At 47.1% G+C, this 15,049-nt stretch overlaps 1 protein-coding gene across 5 annotated transcripts in view; it reads right to left on the reverse strand.

The window, feature by feature from the left end:
• rhobtb4 (Rho related BTB domain containing 4) overlaps positions 1-15,049 on the reverse strand; it is a 69,324-nt gene that overhangs the window by 25,815 nt on the left and 28,460 nt on the right. For 3 of the 5 annotated variants that reach the window (XM_055918824.1, XM_055918825.1, XM_055918823.1), the window contains 2 exons: positions 342-543; positions 86-189 (listed from right to left, as the gene is read on the reverse strand). In XM_055918824.1, the coding sequence (XP_055774799.1) occupies positions 86-189; positions 342-533 (296 nt within the window). In that variant the 5' untranslated portion in view covers positions 534-543. Of the gene's footprint in view, positions 1-85; positions 190-341; positions 544-717; positions 820-6,097; positions 6,468-15,049 lie in introns of those variants that run through there. The other 2 variants (XM_055918826.1, XM_055918827.1) reach the window with 2 other exon arrangements.

Raw genomic sequence — 15,049 nt, forward strand, 5'->3', positions numbered from 1 at the left:
GTACACAAGTACCCTGAGCCCAAAGTACCCACAGCCTCCCAGTGTGTGTGTGTGTGTGTGTGTGTGTGTGTATATATCTCCTCACCTGCCGTAAGCGAAGCGTCTGTCTTTGTGATGGTCACCGAAGGTGTCCCATAGTCTTAGGGAGACACTGACCTCATCCACCACATCCCTAGACCTCTCCAACACCTAGAGGCACAAGCACACATCAATGGAAGAAGTGTGTGTGTTAGTGTGTGTGTGTGTAGGTGTGTGTGTAGGTGAATGTGTTTGTAGGTGGGTGTAGGTGAGTGTAAGTCTGTGTGTGTGTGTAGGTGTGTGTAGCGTGCATCTATGCCCACCTCCTGGCACACGCGGTACTGGTCGATGGCCCAGACGGTTGGCACGTGGGTGGCGAGCAGCTGGTACTGTGTGAGGGTAGCATTGCAGGCGCGGGCACAGATGAGCCTGGTTTTGCCCACTGCATTGTCCCCTACCACCACACATTTAATAGTTTCCACATTGGGCCTTTCATAGTCTGTGTCTATATCCATGGAGAGGGCCCTGAGAGAGAAAGAAAGAGAGAGAGAGTGAAGGGGGAGAGAGAGAGAGGGGAGGGGGAGAGAGTGGAGGGGGTGGGGGGGAGAAAGAAAGAGCGAGAGACAAAGAGGAGGGGGAGAGAGATTAAGTGAAGAATTCAGGTACAAACGGAACAACACTGACCAGAACAGCACTGACCAGTAATGAGCAGCTCCTGCCAAACTCCTTCAGAGTGAACACATGGTACGGAGGCAGAGAAATAAAGAACCGAGCAGCTATTTATGTCATAACAGTGTGAGAGAGAGAGAGAGAGAGAGAGAGAGAGAGAGAGAGAGAGAGAGAGAGAGAGAGAGAGAGAGAGAGAGAGATAGAGAGAGATTGAAGGAGAGAGAGAGAGATAGAGAGAGAGAGAGAGAGAGAGAGAGAGAGAGAGAGAGAGACAGAGAGAGAGAGAGACAGAGAGAGACAGAGAGAGACAGAGAGAGAGAGAGAGAGAGACAGAGAGAGAGAGAGAGAGAGACAGAGACAGAGAGAGACAGAGAGAGAGAGAGAGAGAGACAGAGAGAGAGAGAGAGAGAGAGAGAGACGAGAGGAGAGAGAAGAGAGAGAGGAGAGAGAGAGAGAGAGAGAGAGACGAGGAGGAGAGACGAGAGAGAGAGAGACAGAGGAGGAGAGAGGACAGAGAGGGAGAGAGAGAGAGAGAGAGAGAGAGAGAGAGGACAGAGAGAGAGAGAGACAGAGAGAGAGAGAGAGACAGAGAGAGAGACAGACAGAGACAGAGACAGAGAGAGAGAGAGAGAGAGAGAGAGAGAGAGAGAGAGAGAGTGAGAGAGAGTGAGTGAGAGAGAGTGAGAGAGAGTGAGAGAGAGCGAGAGAGAGCGAGAGAGAGAGAGACACAGAGAGAGAGACACAGAGAGAGAGAGAAAACGAGGATAACACTTCTAGCCTCCTCTTTCTCTCAGGCAGGGAGGAGTCAAGCATAACCACTAGCGCCTGCAGCCAATGCACTGTACATTGTGAAGATACATAAACACAGCCCCGTTATCCACACTCCACAGACAGTCAGCATTTAAAGGAACACACGGTCTCTTCATGAACATGACAAGTGTATCGTAGCCATGCCTCCAACCCTGCCGGAGGAGAAAGCCAGTTATCAGAGTGGGCCATGATATACCAGGACCCAGTCCTAGTGGCAGACTTTCTGATGAGTGAATGAGTTCGCTCTATAGAGAATGATAGAGGACTCTTTGTATTCGTCCCATTATGGCGCTTGTGAGTCCACGGGCAGCACCATTGAAGCCATCTCCATTTTGAAGTAGTCAATTTTCTTCTTCTACTACTTCTATGAGTTGGTTAACAAACTGAAAGGGTGCACACTGCTACCTGGAGTGTTCCTCTTTAAGGAATACCAAGGATAGGATAAAGTAATCCTTATAACCCCCCCCCCCCCTTAAAAGATTTAGATGCACTATTGTAAAGTGGTTGTTCCACTGGATATCATAAGGTGAATGCACCAATTTGTAAGTCGCTCTGGATAAGAGCGTCTGCTAAATGACTTAAATGTAAATGGAGTGTGTTCTTTGAACAGGTATAAAGACAAGGTTGCCTATTTACTGCTACCTGGAGTGTGTTCTTTGAACAGGTATAAAGACAAGGTTGCCTATTTACTGCTACCTGGAGCGTGTTGTTTGAACAGGTATAAAGACAAGGTTGCCTATTTATGTCTGGTCACGAGTATATTTCATTGGCTGATTCCACCTGATGACCTGGATGGAATTATGTGATCCTTCCTTAATCCATAGGAAGCCCCACCCAGTTGACTACTTCAAAATGGTGAGTCCTCAATGGCGCTGCCCATGCTTAAACAAGCTTATGGTTCGCTCTCATCTGCTGAGGGGCACTCATTAAAAGACCCCCACCCCCTCCTGCCAGACCTCTTCCTTCCCTCCCTCTCTTTTTCTCTCTCCCTGGAGAGTCTGCTGATGCCAAGATTGCCTCCTCTTTGAAAACAGAAAGAGAAAGAGGAGGCAGGGGCGTTTGGAGAAACAGTAGCGTCTGAACAGGACAGATGACAGAGCTCTCGGCTCGTCCTGAAACTCTAGTCTAGAGCCACAGCAGCAGAACAGTAAAAGAGCATGTGGTTGCCCTATGCCAAAAGGAAGTGCTGAAGGAAGTGGTGATGTACAGACCACTTTGACCTGGTTCAACAGACAAATGGGTCTGAAAAGCAAGAAGTTTCCCAGAGACTTGTCTTGTCTATTATTTAACAGAGAATGTGATGAAAGCGATGATTCATGTGATTGGGTCACACACAGGACAGGACAGTGTCTCCATAGGCTCCCCTATCAGAGTCAGAACACCAACCAACTTCCATCAAGAGCTTGGCACGTAGCAGAGGTGATCGCATAGTTCCAATGACTTCCTCTTAACCCCATAAATTCACAGCCCTGTGAAAAGCTTACTTTAAGCTTCTTCCTTAAAGCTGGAATCCTTAACGTCTGTTTAGGATATTACAACACAACAACCCCCCCCCGTCCCCCCCCCTTGGACATCATTGCACGCACAACAGAACAGCAGAATATGCACTGCAACGTTTTTTAAACACGCTGCTCGTCGCATCCCACCTCCGTTTTAACACGCTGCTCGACGCATCTCACCTCCGTTTTAACACGCTGCTCGACGCATCTCACCTCCGTTTTAACACGCTGCTCGACGCATCTCACCTCCGTTTTAACACGCTGCTCGACGCATCTCACCTCCGTTTTAACACGCTGCTCGACGCATCTCACCTCCGTTTTAACACGCTGCTCGACGCATCTCACCTCCGTTTTAACACGCTGCTCGACGCATCTCACCTCCGTTTTAACACGCTGCTCGACGCATCTCACCTCCGTTTTAACACGCTGCTCGACGCATCTCACCTCCGTTTTAACACGCTGCTCGAAGCATCTCACCTCCGTTTTAACACGCTGCTCGAAGCATCTCACCTCCGTTTTAACACGCTGCTCGACGCATCTCACCTCCGTTTTAACACGCTGCTCGAAGCATCTCACCTCCGTTTTAACACGCTGCTCGAAGCATCCCACCTCCGTTTTAACACGCTGCTCGAAGCATCCCACCTCCGTTTTAACACGCTGCTCGAAGCATCTCACCTCCGTTTTAACACGCTGCTCGAAGCATCCCACCTCCGTTTTAACACGCTGCTCGAAGCATCTCACCTCCGTTTTAACACGCTGCTCGAAGCATCTCACCTCCGTTTTAACACGCTGCTCGACGCATCTCACCTCCGTTTTAACACGCTGCTCGAAGCATCTCACCTCCGTTTTAACACGCTGCTCGAAGCATCCCACCTCCGTTTTAACACGCTGCTCGACGCATCTCACCTCCGTTTTAACACGCTGCTCGACGCATCTCACCTCCGTTTTAACACGCTGCTCGACGCATCTCACCTCCGTTTTAACACGCTGCTCGAAGCATCTCACCTCCGTTTTAACACACAACACACAATTTCTGACATGTCAAATCAAGGCTGTCAATATTCGGCTCTCATGAGGAATGATCTTATGAAATTGGAACAGGGTTGTTGCATTTCATTTTGGGCAAGCCATGAACACCCACAGTCGCAGATTGTTCTGAAATCGTTTCTGTAGTTAAAAACAGATAAGAGTAGCATTCCTGCAACATTATTTTGTTGAAATATAATTTGATCTCTGAGAAATTGAGAGAATTGATTGCACCCAAATTGCCCATTTAAATTTACAGAATGAATATAATATTCAATAAATACAGTAGCTAACATCCAATTTTGAAGAAAATGTCTTCTAACAATGAGCAGGATATGAGGAATCCAAAGAAATGGTTAAAAGCCACCCACAGACCCCCCCCACACCCATGCCAATCCCACCAATCAATCAATCAATCAATCAAATGTATTTATTAAGATCTATTTCACATCAGCAGATGTCAAAGTGCTGTACAGAAACCCAGCCTAAAACTCCAAAAAAGCAATGCAGATGTAGAAGCATGGTGGCTAGGAAAAACTACCTTGAAAGGCAGGAACCTAGGAAGAAACCTAGAGAGGAACCAGGCTCTGAGGGGTGGCTAGTCCTCTTCTGGCTGTACCGGGTGGAGATTATAACAGTACATGGCCAAGATGTTCAAACGTTCATAAATGACCAGCAGGGTCAGATAATAATAATCACAGTGGTTGTAAAGGGTGCAACAGGTCAGCACCTCAGGAGTAAATGTCAGTTGGCTTTTCATAGCCGAGCATTCAGAGTTCGAGACAGCAGGTGCGGTAGAGAGAGAGAGTAGAAAACTGCAGGTCTGGGACAAGGTGCCACGTCCGGTGAATAGGTCAGGGTTCCATTGCTGCAGGCAGAACAGTTGAAACTGGAGCAGCAGCACGACCAGGTGGACTGGGGACAGCAAGGAGTCATCAGGCCAGGTGGTCCAGAGGCATGATCCTAGGGCTCAGGTCCTCCGGGAGGGGAGGACCTGAGCAGGCTTATACGGTATCAGCTCTCTATGTCTGACAAGTATTATTGTCGTCATACCTTGTCAATAGACTGCTTACAGGAAGGAAACCAATGTAATTTTGAAATTTGGGTGAACTGTCCCTTTATCACCTAATAGCAGGAACAACACCATCTAGTGGTCAGAACCTGGTAATATCAGGATATACGATGGGACTTAACCCTAACAACTTCCATGACTAAATACTCAGGGGGGGGAAAAAAACAATCAAATTCACATTACATAGGATGAGGAAACAATACTCCAAGCTGCAGCTCCATAGTACTTGTCAAACATAGAGAACTGATACTGTATACTCATTGTTGTGGTGGGATTCCTCATGTCTAAGTCATTGTTAGAAAAAAGTTTGGTCCATATCAGATGTTAGGTACTATATTTATTGAATATTATATGAATCCTATACATTAAAATGGCCAATTTGGATGCAATCAATGAGCTTCATTTCTCAGAGATCAAATTATATTTCAACCAAATAATGTTGCAGGAATGCTAGTCTTACCTGTTTCTAACCAAATTAATTATTTCAGAACAATCTGAGACGGTGGGTGTCGAAGTCCTCTTTCTGGTGCTTTTTGAGGTGGACCGACTCAGTAGAGAGAGAGAGAAAGTTGGTTACACTCCCGTGCTTCTCTGAAGGTGATATTGATACGGCCAGACCAGAACAGACCTGCAGTCCTGTCCTACCACTCTGCCACTCCAACCTATCCAAGGTCCCATAAATAGGCTGTTTGAAAGATTCATAGGCTTATTATTGTTCCATTGACGTAGATGCACTTCATCCCTGCCCTGACAGACAGTAGCGGATAAAAATGGCATCCATTCATCGGACACAAGAGACGACAGGCAGCCGGATATTCAGCTCACTCCCCTCCCCCACCCCTCCACTCATCTCCACCAACTCCTGCTCCTCTCGTCTCATACATTGTATGTCCCTGTTGCTACAGATTGAGACACTATTGCAATAGGCCTAAACAAACAATGTCAGGTCTTGTTTAAGAGCTACAACAAACAGTGTGTTCCCTTTGTTATTATTACACTGTACCTTAACCTTAGTCGATGTGAGTAGCGGAGGGAGTGACTGAACCCAGAGAGATGCAGAGGAACTGAGGGAGTAGTGGCTGTCTATCTAGACTTTATCTGTGCTCCCTCCCTACCTTTCCCTTTGTGTTTGTCTTTCTGAGACACACAGTCAGGCACGTACTGTAGGTCTACGTGAGTCAGTTAATAGTGGGATAGAGAGAGCAGTAAAAGTGACGACATTCTATCCTTATCTAACAGTTCTTCACTTCAAGGAAAATTCCAACCAAAAACAAGACTTTGGTATTTGTTTCATTAGTCCGAAATGTTTTGCATGTCAGAAGTTTTCAACATATTACATTTTCAAAATACATACAGTACCAGTCAAAAGTTTGGACACACCTACTCATTCAAGGGTTTTTCTTTATTTTTACTATTTTCTACATTGTAGAATAATAGTGAAGACATCGAAACTATGAAATAACAAATATGGAGTCATGTAGTAACCAACAAAGTGTTAAACAAAACACAATATATTTTATATTTGAGATTCTTCAAAGTAGCCAGTCTTTGCCTTGATGACAGCTGTACACAGTCTTGTCATTCTCTCACTATTATTATACAATGTAGAAAATGGTAAAAACGAAGAAACACCCTGGAATGAGTAGGTGTGTCCAAACTTCTGATGGTGCACTTTGCATCATACCAGATGTATTTATGTATTTTGAAAGTTAAATATTTTTGAAAATTGATTACTGACATGCAAAACATTTTGGGACTATATAATCAATGGACTGAAAAAAATACCAAAATATAATTTGGGGGTGGAATTTTTCTTTAATGGTCGTAGCAGCTGCAAGAGGAGCACATCAATAACAGCTCTGAGAGTTGCAGATGGAAAGAGCAATAAAGGGAAATATTAGACAGTCATCCCTACAGGATCAGCACACCACCACTCAGGGTTGAGTACAATGTGCTTTGTTTTCCAAGTAAATCTATGGGGCTGACAGAACCTATGTGTAGGACAGAGTGTGTAAGTGAATTCGCATCAATGTGTCACATCAGCAGTGTCACAGCTCACTCACCACTGGCTCATGCTGTTTGTATTTGAGAGTGTGTCTGCATGTGTAAAACATACAAAGGCCTGCCTGTGTGCGTGCGTGCGTGTGTGTCTGTATGGTGTTAAGGGTCCCCTGGGTCTGGTGTGTAACAGGCTTAGGCAGGCTGTGAGGCATGGAGATATGAAACTAGGGGCAGAGGACAGTTTCTCAGGGGATCAGACGCTGGATCCCTGGAGCACTACACCATCGCTCTGTGGCACAGCATCCACCACGCAGAAGGCAGCGAACACATACACACGCACACATTTTACACTCTTATCCAGACTGATTCCAACTACTGTGTTCATCTTAAGGTAGCTGAAACAACCACAGATCAAAGTCACAAACACACACACAGAGAGGCTGGCTGAGAGAGGCAGCAGAGGTAACTAGACACAGAGCTGTGTAGGGTTTAATTCACAGCCAGTGACTGATGCTGAGTAAAGCAGCAGTCTAGACACCATCTGTTAGGCTGTCACCTGTCCTACAGCGATTGGAAACGTCAGTGAACAGCAGACACACTGAGGAAGGTGCAAGCCAATACTTCAGCTCTGCTACTAAGACATGTTCCCCTTGAAAAAATAACATAAAAACATCTCATCTAAAATCTCTCTACATCAAGGCCTTTTTTACCTCTATATTATGGGGTTGTTCCACATTGATCTAAGGATGGAAAAGTGAGTAATGAAAGGTGTTAGGACAGGAACAAGTACAAGAAGTCCTGCTACGACCTCCTCAGAGTCAACAAAGGGACAATATAGGAATAAGGTGGAATCATATTACACAGGCTCAGACGCCCACAGCATGTGGTAGGGACTACAGTCCATTATAGATTACAAAGGAAGACCCAGCCATGATCTGCCCAATGATGCCTCTCTACCAGATGAACTCACGCCTTGACAATAACAAGCCTGTACCGTGCGTGAGGGCCAGCAACTACCCAGAGGACTGGGTGATCTCGCTCTCTGAGGCCTGCGTGAGTAAGGTCTTTAATCAGGTCAACAAACGCAAGGCCACGGGGCCGGACGGTATTCCAGGGCGCATTCTCAGAGCATGCGCAGATCAGCGTAGAGGCACATTCACTGTCATTTTCAACCTCTCCTTGTTCCAGTCTGTAATCCCCACATGTTTTAAGATGACTACCATCATCCTTGTTCCTAAGAACTCTTGACTACCGCCCTGTAGCACAATGACTACCGCCCTGTAGCACAATGACTACCGCCCTGTAGCACAATGACTACCGCCCTGTAGCACAATGACTACCGCAATGTAGCACAATGACTACCGCCCTGTAGCCCAATGACTACCGCCCTGTAGCACAATGACTACCGCCCTGTAGCACAATGACTACCGCCCTGTAGCACAATGACTACCGCCCTGTAGCACAATGACTACCGCCTGTAGCACAATGACTACCGCCCTGTAGCACAATGACTACCGCCCTGTAGCACAATGACTACCGCCCTGTAGCACAATGACTACCGCCCTGTAGCACAATGACTACCGCCCTGTAGCACAATGACTACCGCCCTGTAGCACAATGACTACCGCCCTGTAGCACCGACATCTGTAATCATGAAATGCTTTGAAAGGCTGGTTATGACACACATCAACTCCACCATCCCAGACACCCTAGACCCACTCCAATTCGCATACCACCCTAACAGATCCATAGATGACGCAATCTCAATTGCACTCCACACTGCCCTCACCCACCTAGATAGCGGAATACCTACAGTTGAAGTCGGAAGTTTACATAAACTGAGTTTAAATGTATTTGGCTAAGGTGTTTCACAGTTCCTGAAATTGAATCCTAGTAAAAATGTTCTGTATTAGGTCAATTAGGATCACCACAATTTTAAGAATGTGAAATGTCAGAATAATAGTAGATAGAATGATTTATTTCAGCTTTTATTTCATCACATTCCCAGTGGGTCAGAAGTTTACATACACTCAATTAGTATTTGGTAGCATTGCCTTTAAATTGTTTAACTTGGGTCAAATGTTTCGGGTAGCCTTCCACAAGCTTCCCACAATAAGTTGGGTGAATTTTGGCCCATTCCTGACAGAGCTGGTGAGTCAGTTTGTAGGCCTCCTTGCTAGCACACACCTTTTCAGTTCTGCCCACAAATTTTCTATATGATTGAGGTCAGGGCTTTGTGATGGCCACTCCAATACTTTCTTTGTTGTCCTTAAGCCATTTTGCCACAACTTTGGAAATATGCTTGGGGTCATTGTCCATTTGGAAGACCCATTTGCGACCGAGCTTTAACTTCCTGACTAACGTCTTGAGATGTTGCTTCAATATATCCACGTAATTTTCCATCCTCATGATGCTATCCAGTCCCTCCTGCAGCAAATGACCCCCACAACATGATGCTGCCACTCCCGTGGAAGCTGTTTACAAGGCAGTTGTTGGGAAAATTACTTGTGTCATGCACAAAGTAGATGTCCTAACTGACTTGCCAAAACTATAGTTTGTTAACAAGAAATTTGTGGAGAGGTTGAAAAACAAGTTGTAATGACTCCAACCTAAGTGTATGTAAACTTCCGACTTCAACTGTATGTGAGAATGCTGGTCATCGAGTACAGCTCAGCATTCTACACCATTGTCCCCTTCAAGCTGGTCACCAAGCTTAGGACCCTGGCATTGAACAACTCCCTCTACAACTGGATTCTGGACTTCCTGACCGGCTGTCCCCAGGTGGTGAGGGTAGGAAACAACACCTCCATCACGCTGACCCTCAAAACAGGGCATCCACAGGGGTGTGTGCTTTGTCCCATCCTGTACTCCCTGTTCGCCCATGACTGTGTGGCCACGCACGACTCCAACACTATCATCAAGTTTGCTGACGACACAACATTGATAGGCCTGATCATCGGCGACGATGACACAGCCTACAGGGAGGAGGTCAGTGGCCTGGCAGTGTGGTTTTGGGACAACAACCTCTTCCTCAAAGTCAGTAAGACCAAGGAGCTGATAGTGGACTAGAGGAAACATTGATGGGACTGCAGTGGAGGGGGTCAAGAGCTTCAATGGTCCACTCACACAGTCATAAAGAAGGTGCACCAGCGCCTCTTCCCCCTCAGGAGGTTGAAAAGGTTTGGCATGGCCCCTCAATTCCTAAAAATGTTCTACAGCTGAACCACTGAGAGCATGTTGACTGGCTGCATCACTGCTTGGTATGCCAACTACTCCGCCCTCGATCGCATGGCTCTACAGAGGGTGGTGCGGACAGCCCAGTACATCACTGGGACCGAGCTCCCTGCCATCCAGGACCTCAGGCAGTGTGAAAGGAAGTCCCGGAAAATTGTTAAAGACTCCAGCCACCAAAGTCATAGACTGTTCTCTCTGCTTCCGCATGGCAAGCGGTACCGGTGCATCAAGTATGACACCAACAGGCTCCTGAACAGATCCTATCCCCAAGCCATAAGATTGCTAAACAGCTCACAGAATGGCTACATTGACTACCTGAGTTGACCATTCTATTTTATTTTTGCACTGATTCAAGACTCTACACTCACGCACACTAACACTCCAACACACACATAACACATGCACACACATTTATACTGACTCTACACACACAATCATCATATACGAGGCTGCTACTCTGTTTATCATATATTCTGATGCCTAGTCACCTTACCACTATACATATCTACCTCTATTACTCCAGTATCCCTGCACATTGTTAGAGTGTCTCAGTATGGGTTTGGTTGTGTCAGTGCAGTGCGAGATTTCATACCTCCTCTCCCAATGCTCCGTCCCTTTCTCCATCCCCAACTCTTTTCGCTGTTTCTTTAAAAAATAATTCACCCCGTTTTTTCTCCCCAATTTCATGGTATCCAATTGGTAGTAGATACAGTCTTGTCTCATCGCTGCAACTCCCGTACGGACTCGGGAGAGGCGAAGGTCGAGATCCGTGCGTCCTCTGAAACACAACCCAACCAAGCCGCACTGCTTCTTGACACAATGCCCATCCAACCCGGAAGCCAGCCGCACCTATGTATCGGAGGAAACATCGTACACCTGGCGACCGTGTCAGCGCGCACTGCGCCCGGCCCGCCACAGGAGTCGCTAGTGCGTGATGAGACAAGGATATCCCTGCCAGCCAAACCCTCTCTAACCCGGACGACGCTGGGCCAATTGTGCGCCACCACATGAGCCTCCCGGTCGCGGCCGGCTGCGACAGAGCCTTCGAGCCTGCGGCTGCGAAAGAGCCTGGGCTCGAACCCAGAATCTCTAGTGGCACAGCTAGCACTGCGATGCAGTGCCTTAGACCACTGCGCCACTCGGGAGGCCTCTTTTCGCTGTTTCTATTGCTCACCTTCCCCATCTCCTTTCTCTCTCGCTCCACTCGATTAAACAGCTATTCCCTCCCTGGGTGTTACTCTCTGTCCTTAGTTTACTTATTCTTTTTCACACCCATTGCCCTCTCTCTCTACCCACTGTCCCTCCCTTCCTGGCTTACCTTCTTTCTCCAAACTCCTCCCAGATCTCTCCCTCCCAATTATGTAACAGTTGGAATGGTAGCAGCCGCACGACCCCAGTGCTCCATAAACCCGATTCCTCATCCTGCTCTTTCTCCCCCACCTCCTCCTCAAGGCTAGAGTTCACCCAAACACCATGACACAGCTGGCTGCCTGTAGCACCCCCTCAGAGGATGCCAGCTACAGTCTGCTTCACGCACGCATACACACACAAATTTAACTCTGGTCACAAGCTCGCTAATTGTCTTCCTTCCATTGAAAATGACTGGCGATGTAATTGTTACACGGAGGTCCAAGGGAGTGGCGTAGGCAGTCAGTGTCTTGGTATGGGACACAGGTCGTTGATACTGTCGGCAAATGTGTACCCTAGGTTATTCATAAATAGAGCAGGTGTCTGAGCATGTCTGGACATGTGTGTGTGCATGTGAAATAGAGAGAGAAAAAGAGGGGAGACAGTGGCAAGAGTGGCACAAACTGGTTACTGTATATAAGGCGGTAGGTAGTCTGCTCTAGTCTACTGCCTCAGCCTGGCCACACTAGTCTACCGTACTGTAAACAGCCTGGCCGCACTAGTCTACCGTACTGTAAACAGCCTGGCCGCACTAGTCTACCGTACTGTAAACAGCCTGGCCGCACTAGTCTACCGTACCGTAAACAGCCTGGCCGCACTAGTCTACCGTACCGCTCTGGTCTACTGTAAACAGCCTGGCTGCTCTGGTCTACTGTAAACAGCCTGGCTGCTCTGGTCTACTGTAAACAGCCTGGCTGCTCTAGTCTACTGTAAACAGCCTGGCTGCTCTGGTCTACTGTAAACAGCCTGGCTGCTCTGGTCTACTGTAAACAGCCTGGCTGCTCTGGTCTACTGTAAACAGCCTGGCTGCTCTGGTCTACTGTAAACAGCCTGGCTGCTCTGGTCTACTGTAAACAGCCTGGCTGCTCTGGTCTACTGTAAACAGCCTGGCTGCTCTGGTCTACTGTAAACAGCCTGGCCGCTCTGGTCTACTGTAAACAGCCTGGCCGCTCTGGTCTACTGTAAACAGCCTGGCCGCTCTGGTCTACTGTAAACAGCCCGGCCGCTCTGGTCTACTGTAAATAGCCTGGCTGCTCTGGTCTACTGTAAACAGCCTGGCTGCTCTGGTCTACTGTAAATAGCCTTGCTGCTCTGGTCTACTGTAAACAGCCTGGCTGCTCTGGTCTACTGTAAACAGCCTGGCTGCTCTGGTCTACTGTAAACAGCCTGGCTGCTCTGGTCTACTGTAAACAGCCTGGCTGCTCTGGTCTACTGTAAACAGCCTGGCTGCTCTGGTCTACTGTAAATAGCCTTGCTGCTCTGGTCTACTGTAAACAGCCTGGCTGCTCTGGTCTACTGTAAACAGCCTGGCTGCTCTGGTCTACTGTAAACAGCCTGGCTGCTCTGGTCTACTGTAAACAGCCTGGCTGCTCTGGTCTACTGTAAACAGCCTGGCTGCTCTGGTCTACTGTAAACAGCCTGGCTGCTCTGGTCTACTGTAAACAGCCTGGCTGCTCTTGTCTACTGTAAACAGCCTGGCTGCTCTGGTCTACTGTAAACAGCCTGGCTGCTCTGGTCTACTGTAAACAGGTCCAGGGGAGAGGCAGGGGCACCCAGCTACAGTCTCCTATGTTATTAAACTGCCCTGGGCTTCTGACACACAGAAACAGACACACACAAAGAGCTATAGGAACACACAGAACACACAACACAAACATTTCTAAATGCATCCATCAAAACAGGCCTAATGGGTAGCTCTCGGCACTATGGGAGTATGTCTGGGGATGGGTGACTCTACTGCTTCACTGCCTTGTAAACAAGACATGCATCCTTCTCTGTCCTACTTCCTCCCTCTCCTCCTCCATCTCTCTGGCCCTCATTGGCCAATCCATATCCTCCTAGGTTTCTCTCTCTCTCTCTCTCCCTCCCTCCCTCCCCTTCTCTTTCTCTCCCTTTCTGTCTCTCTTTCTTTCTGTCTCTCTCTCTCTAATGCCTTCCCTCTTCCTCTTTGGTCGAGCCATATCCCCAGGGTTGACAATGTCTTAGCCAATGGCAATGTCTCGCCATGTCCTTCCATTATCAATAGCTTCCATAGCTTCTGTTAGGAGCCTGAATACACCAGACAGCCTATCTTACACAACGAACATTACTAACAGTGTTTCATAAGCTCCAACTGCACGTCACATGACCAAAACATCACCTGGGACTAACACTAACTGCTTAGGCATATGTAAACACCAGAGACACTTGCACACAGGGCTGTGCACAGCCTTTTCAGGGGGAAGGTGCTCAAAATGACAAGCATTACACTCACAACATGTACCAGTAAACCAACCACCCACAAGAACACTTTTACTTTGGACTGCAAGATAAGTGTCACTCCTGTGTCACTCCTCTCAGCTCAGGCATCTGCTCCGTCTCAGACCCTGGCATTGGGCATGACCCTGTCATGACCCTGTCTGCCACACACTGCCCCAACGGCTTCGCTCTCATCTCCCTCCAATTCAAAGTTCATATGTTTACATTGCCAAAGCAAATGGAATAGACAATAAACAAAAGGGAAATAAACAAGGAAACATTAGTGAACATTACACTCACAAAAGTTAAAAGAATAGACATTTCACATGTTATACTATTCGCTATGTACAGTGTTGTAACAATGTGCAAGTAGTTGAAGTACGAAAGGGAAGATAAATCAACAGATAAATATTGGTGGTATTTACAATTTGTTTGTGCTCCACTGGTTGCCCTTTTCTCATGGCAACGGGCCACATATCTTGCTGCTGTGACTGCACAATGTGGTATTTTGCCTAACAGATATGGGAGTTTATCGATGTTTGATTTGTTTTCAAATTCTTTGTGGCTCTCTGTGATCTGTTGGAAATATGTGTCTCTAATGTGGTCTCTATCTGTTACTTCCATGTGGCTCAGTGCAGCATGTTTTCTCCTAACTTCTGACAGACAGAACAGACCTTGGTCACTATAATGGCTTGCTTGGCCCTGTATCCTCTCTAGACTGCATACATATGATAAGATATATAATGTAGATATACAATAAAGCTATTCATTCAACGAGAGCAGCAGCAGAGTTTTTTGTTTGTTAAATCCTACTTCCTGAGTGCAGGGCCGAAGCAGATGCAATGTTGTGTTTATTACATATGTATAACGTATATGGGGAAGATAATTCCTCTTGTCCTCCCTAATAAAAAGTAACCTTTCCTCACAAGGCAATGGTTTTGGTCAACAGATAACATGCCAAAGGATGTTTCGAACAGCATAATTGGCAGACTGCAATTCGTGATTTGGAGTACTGACTAACTGAATCACTGACAGAGTGGTACTGCAACCTAGCGTAACCTAACCATCTTAATGA

The sequence above is a fragment of the Salvelinus fontinalis genome, chromosome 4 (assembly GCF_029448725.1).
Source record: "Salvelinus fontinalis isolate EN_2023a chromosome 4, ASM2944872v1, whole genome shotgun sequence".
Taxonomy (NCBI): Eukaryota; Metazoa; Chordata; class Actinopteri; order Salmoniformes; family Salmonidae; genus Salvelinus; species Salvelinus fontinalis.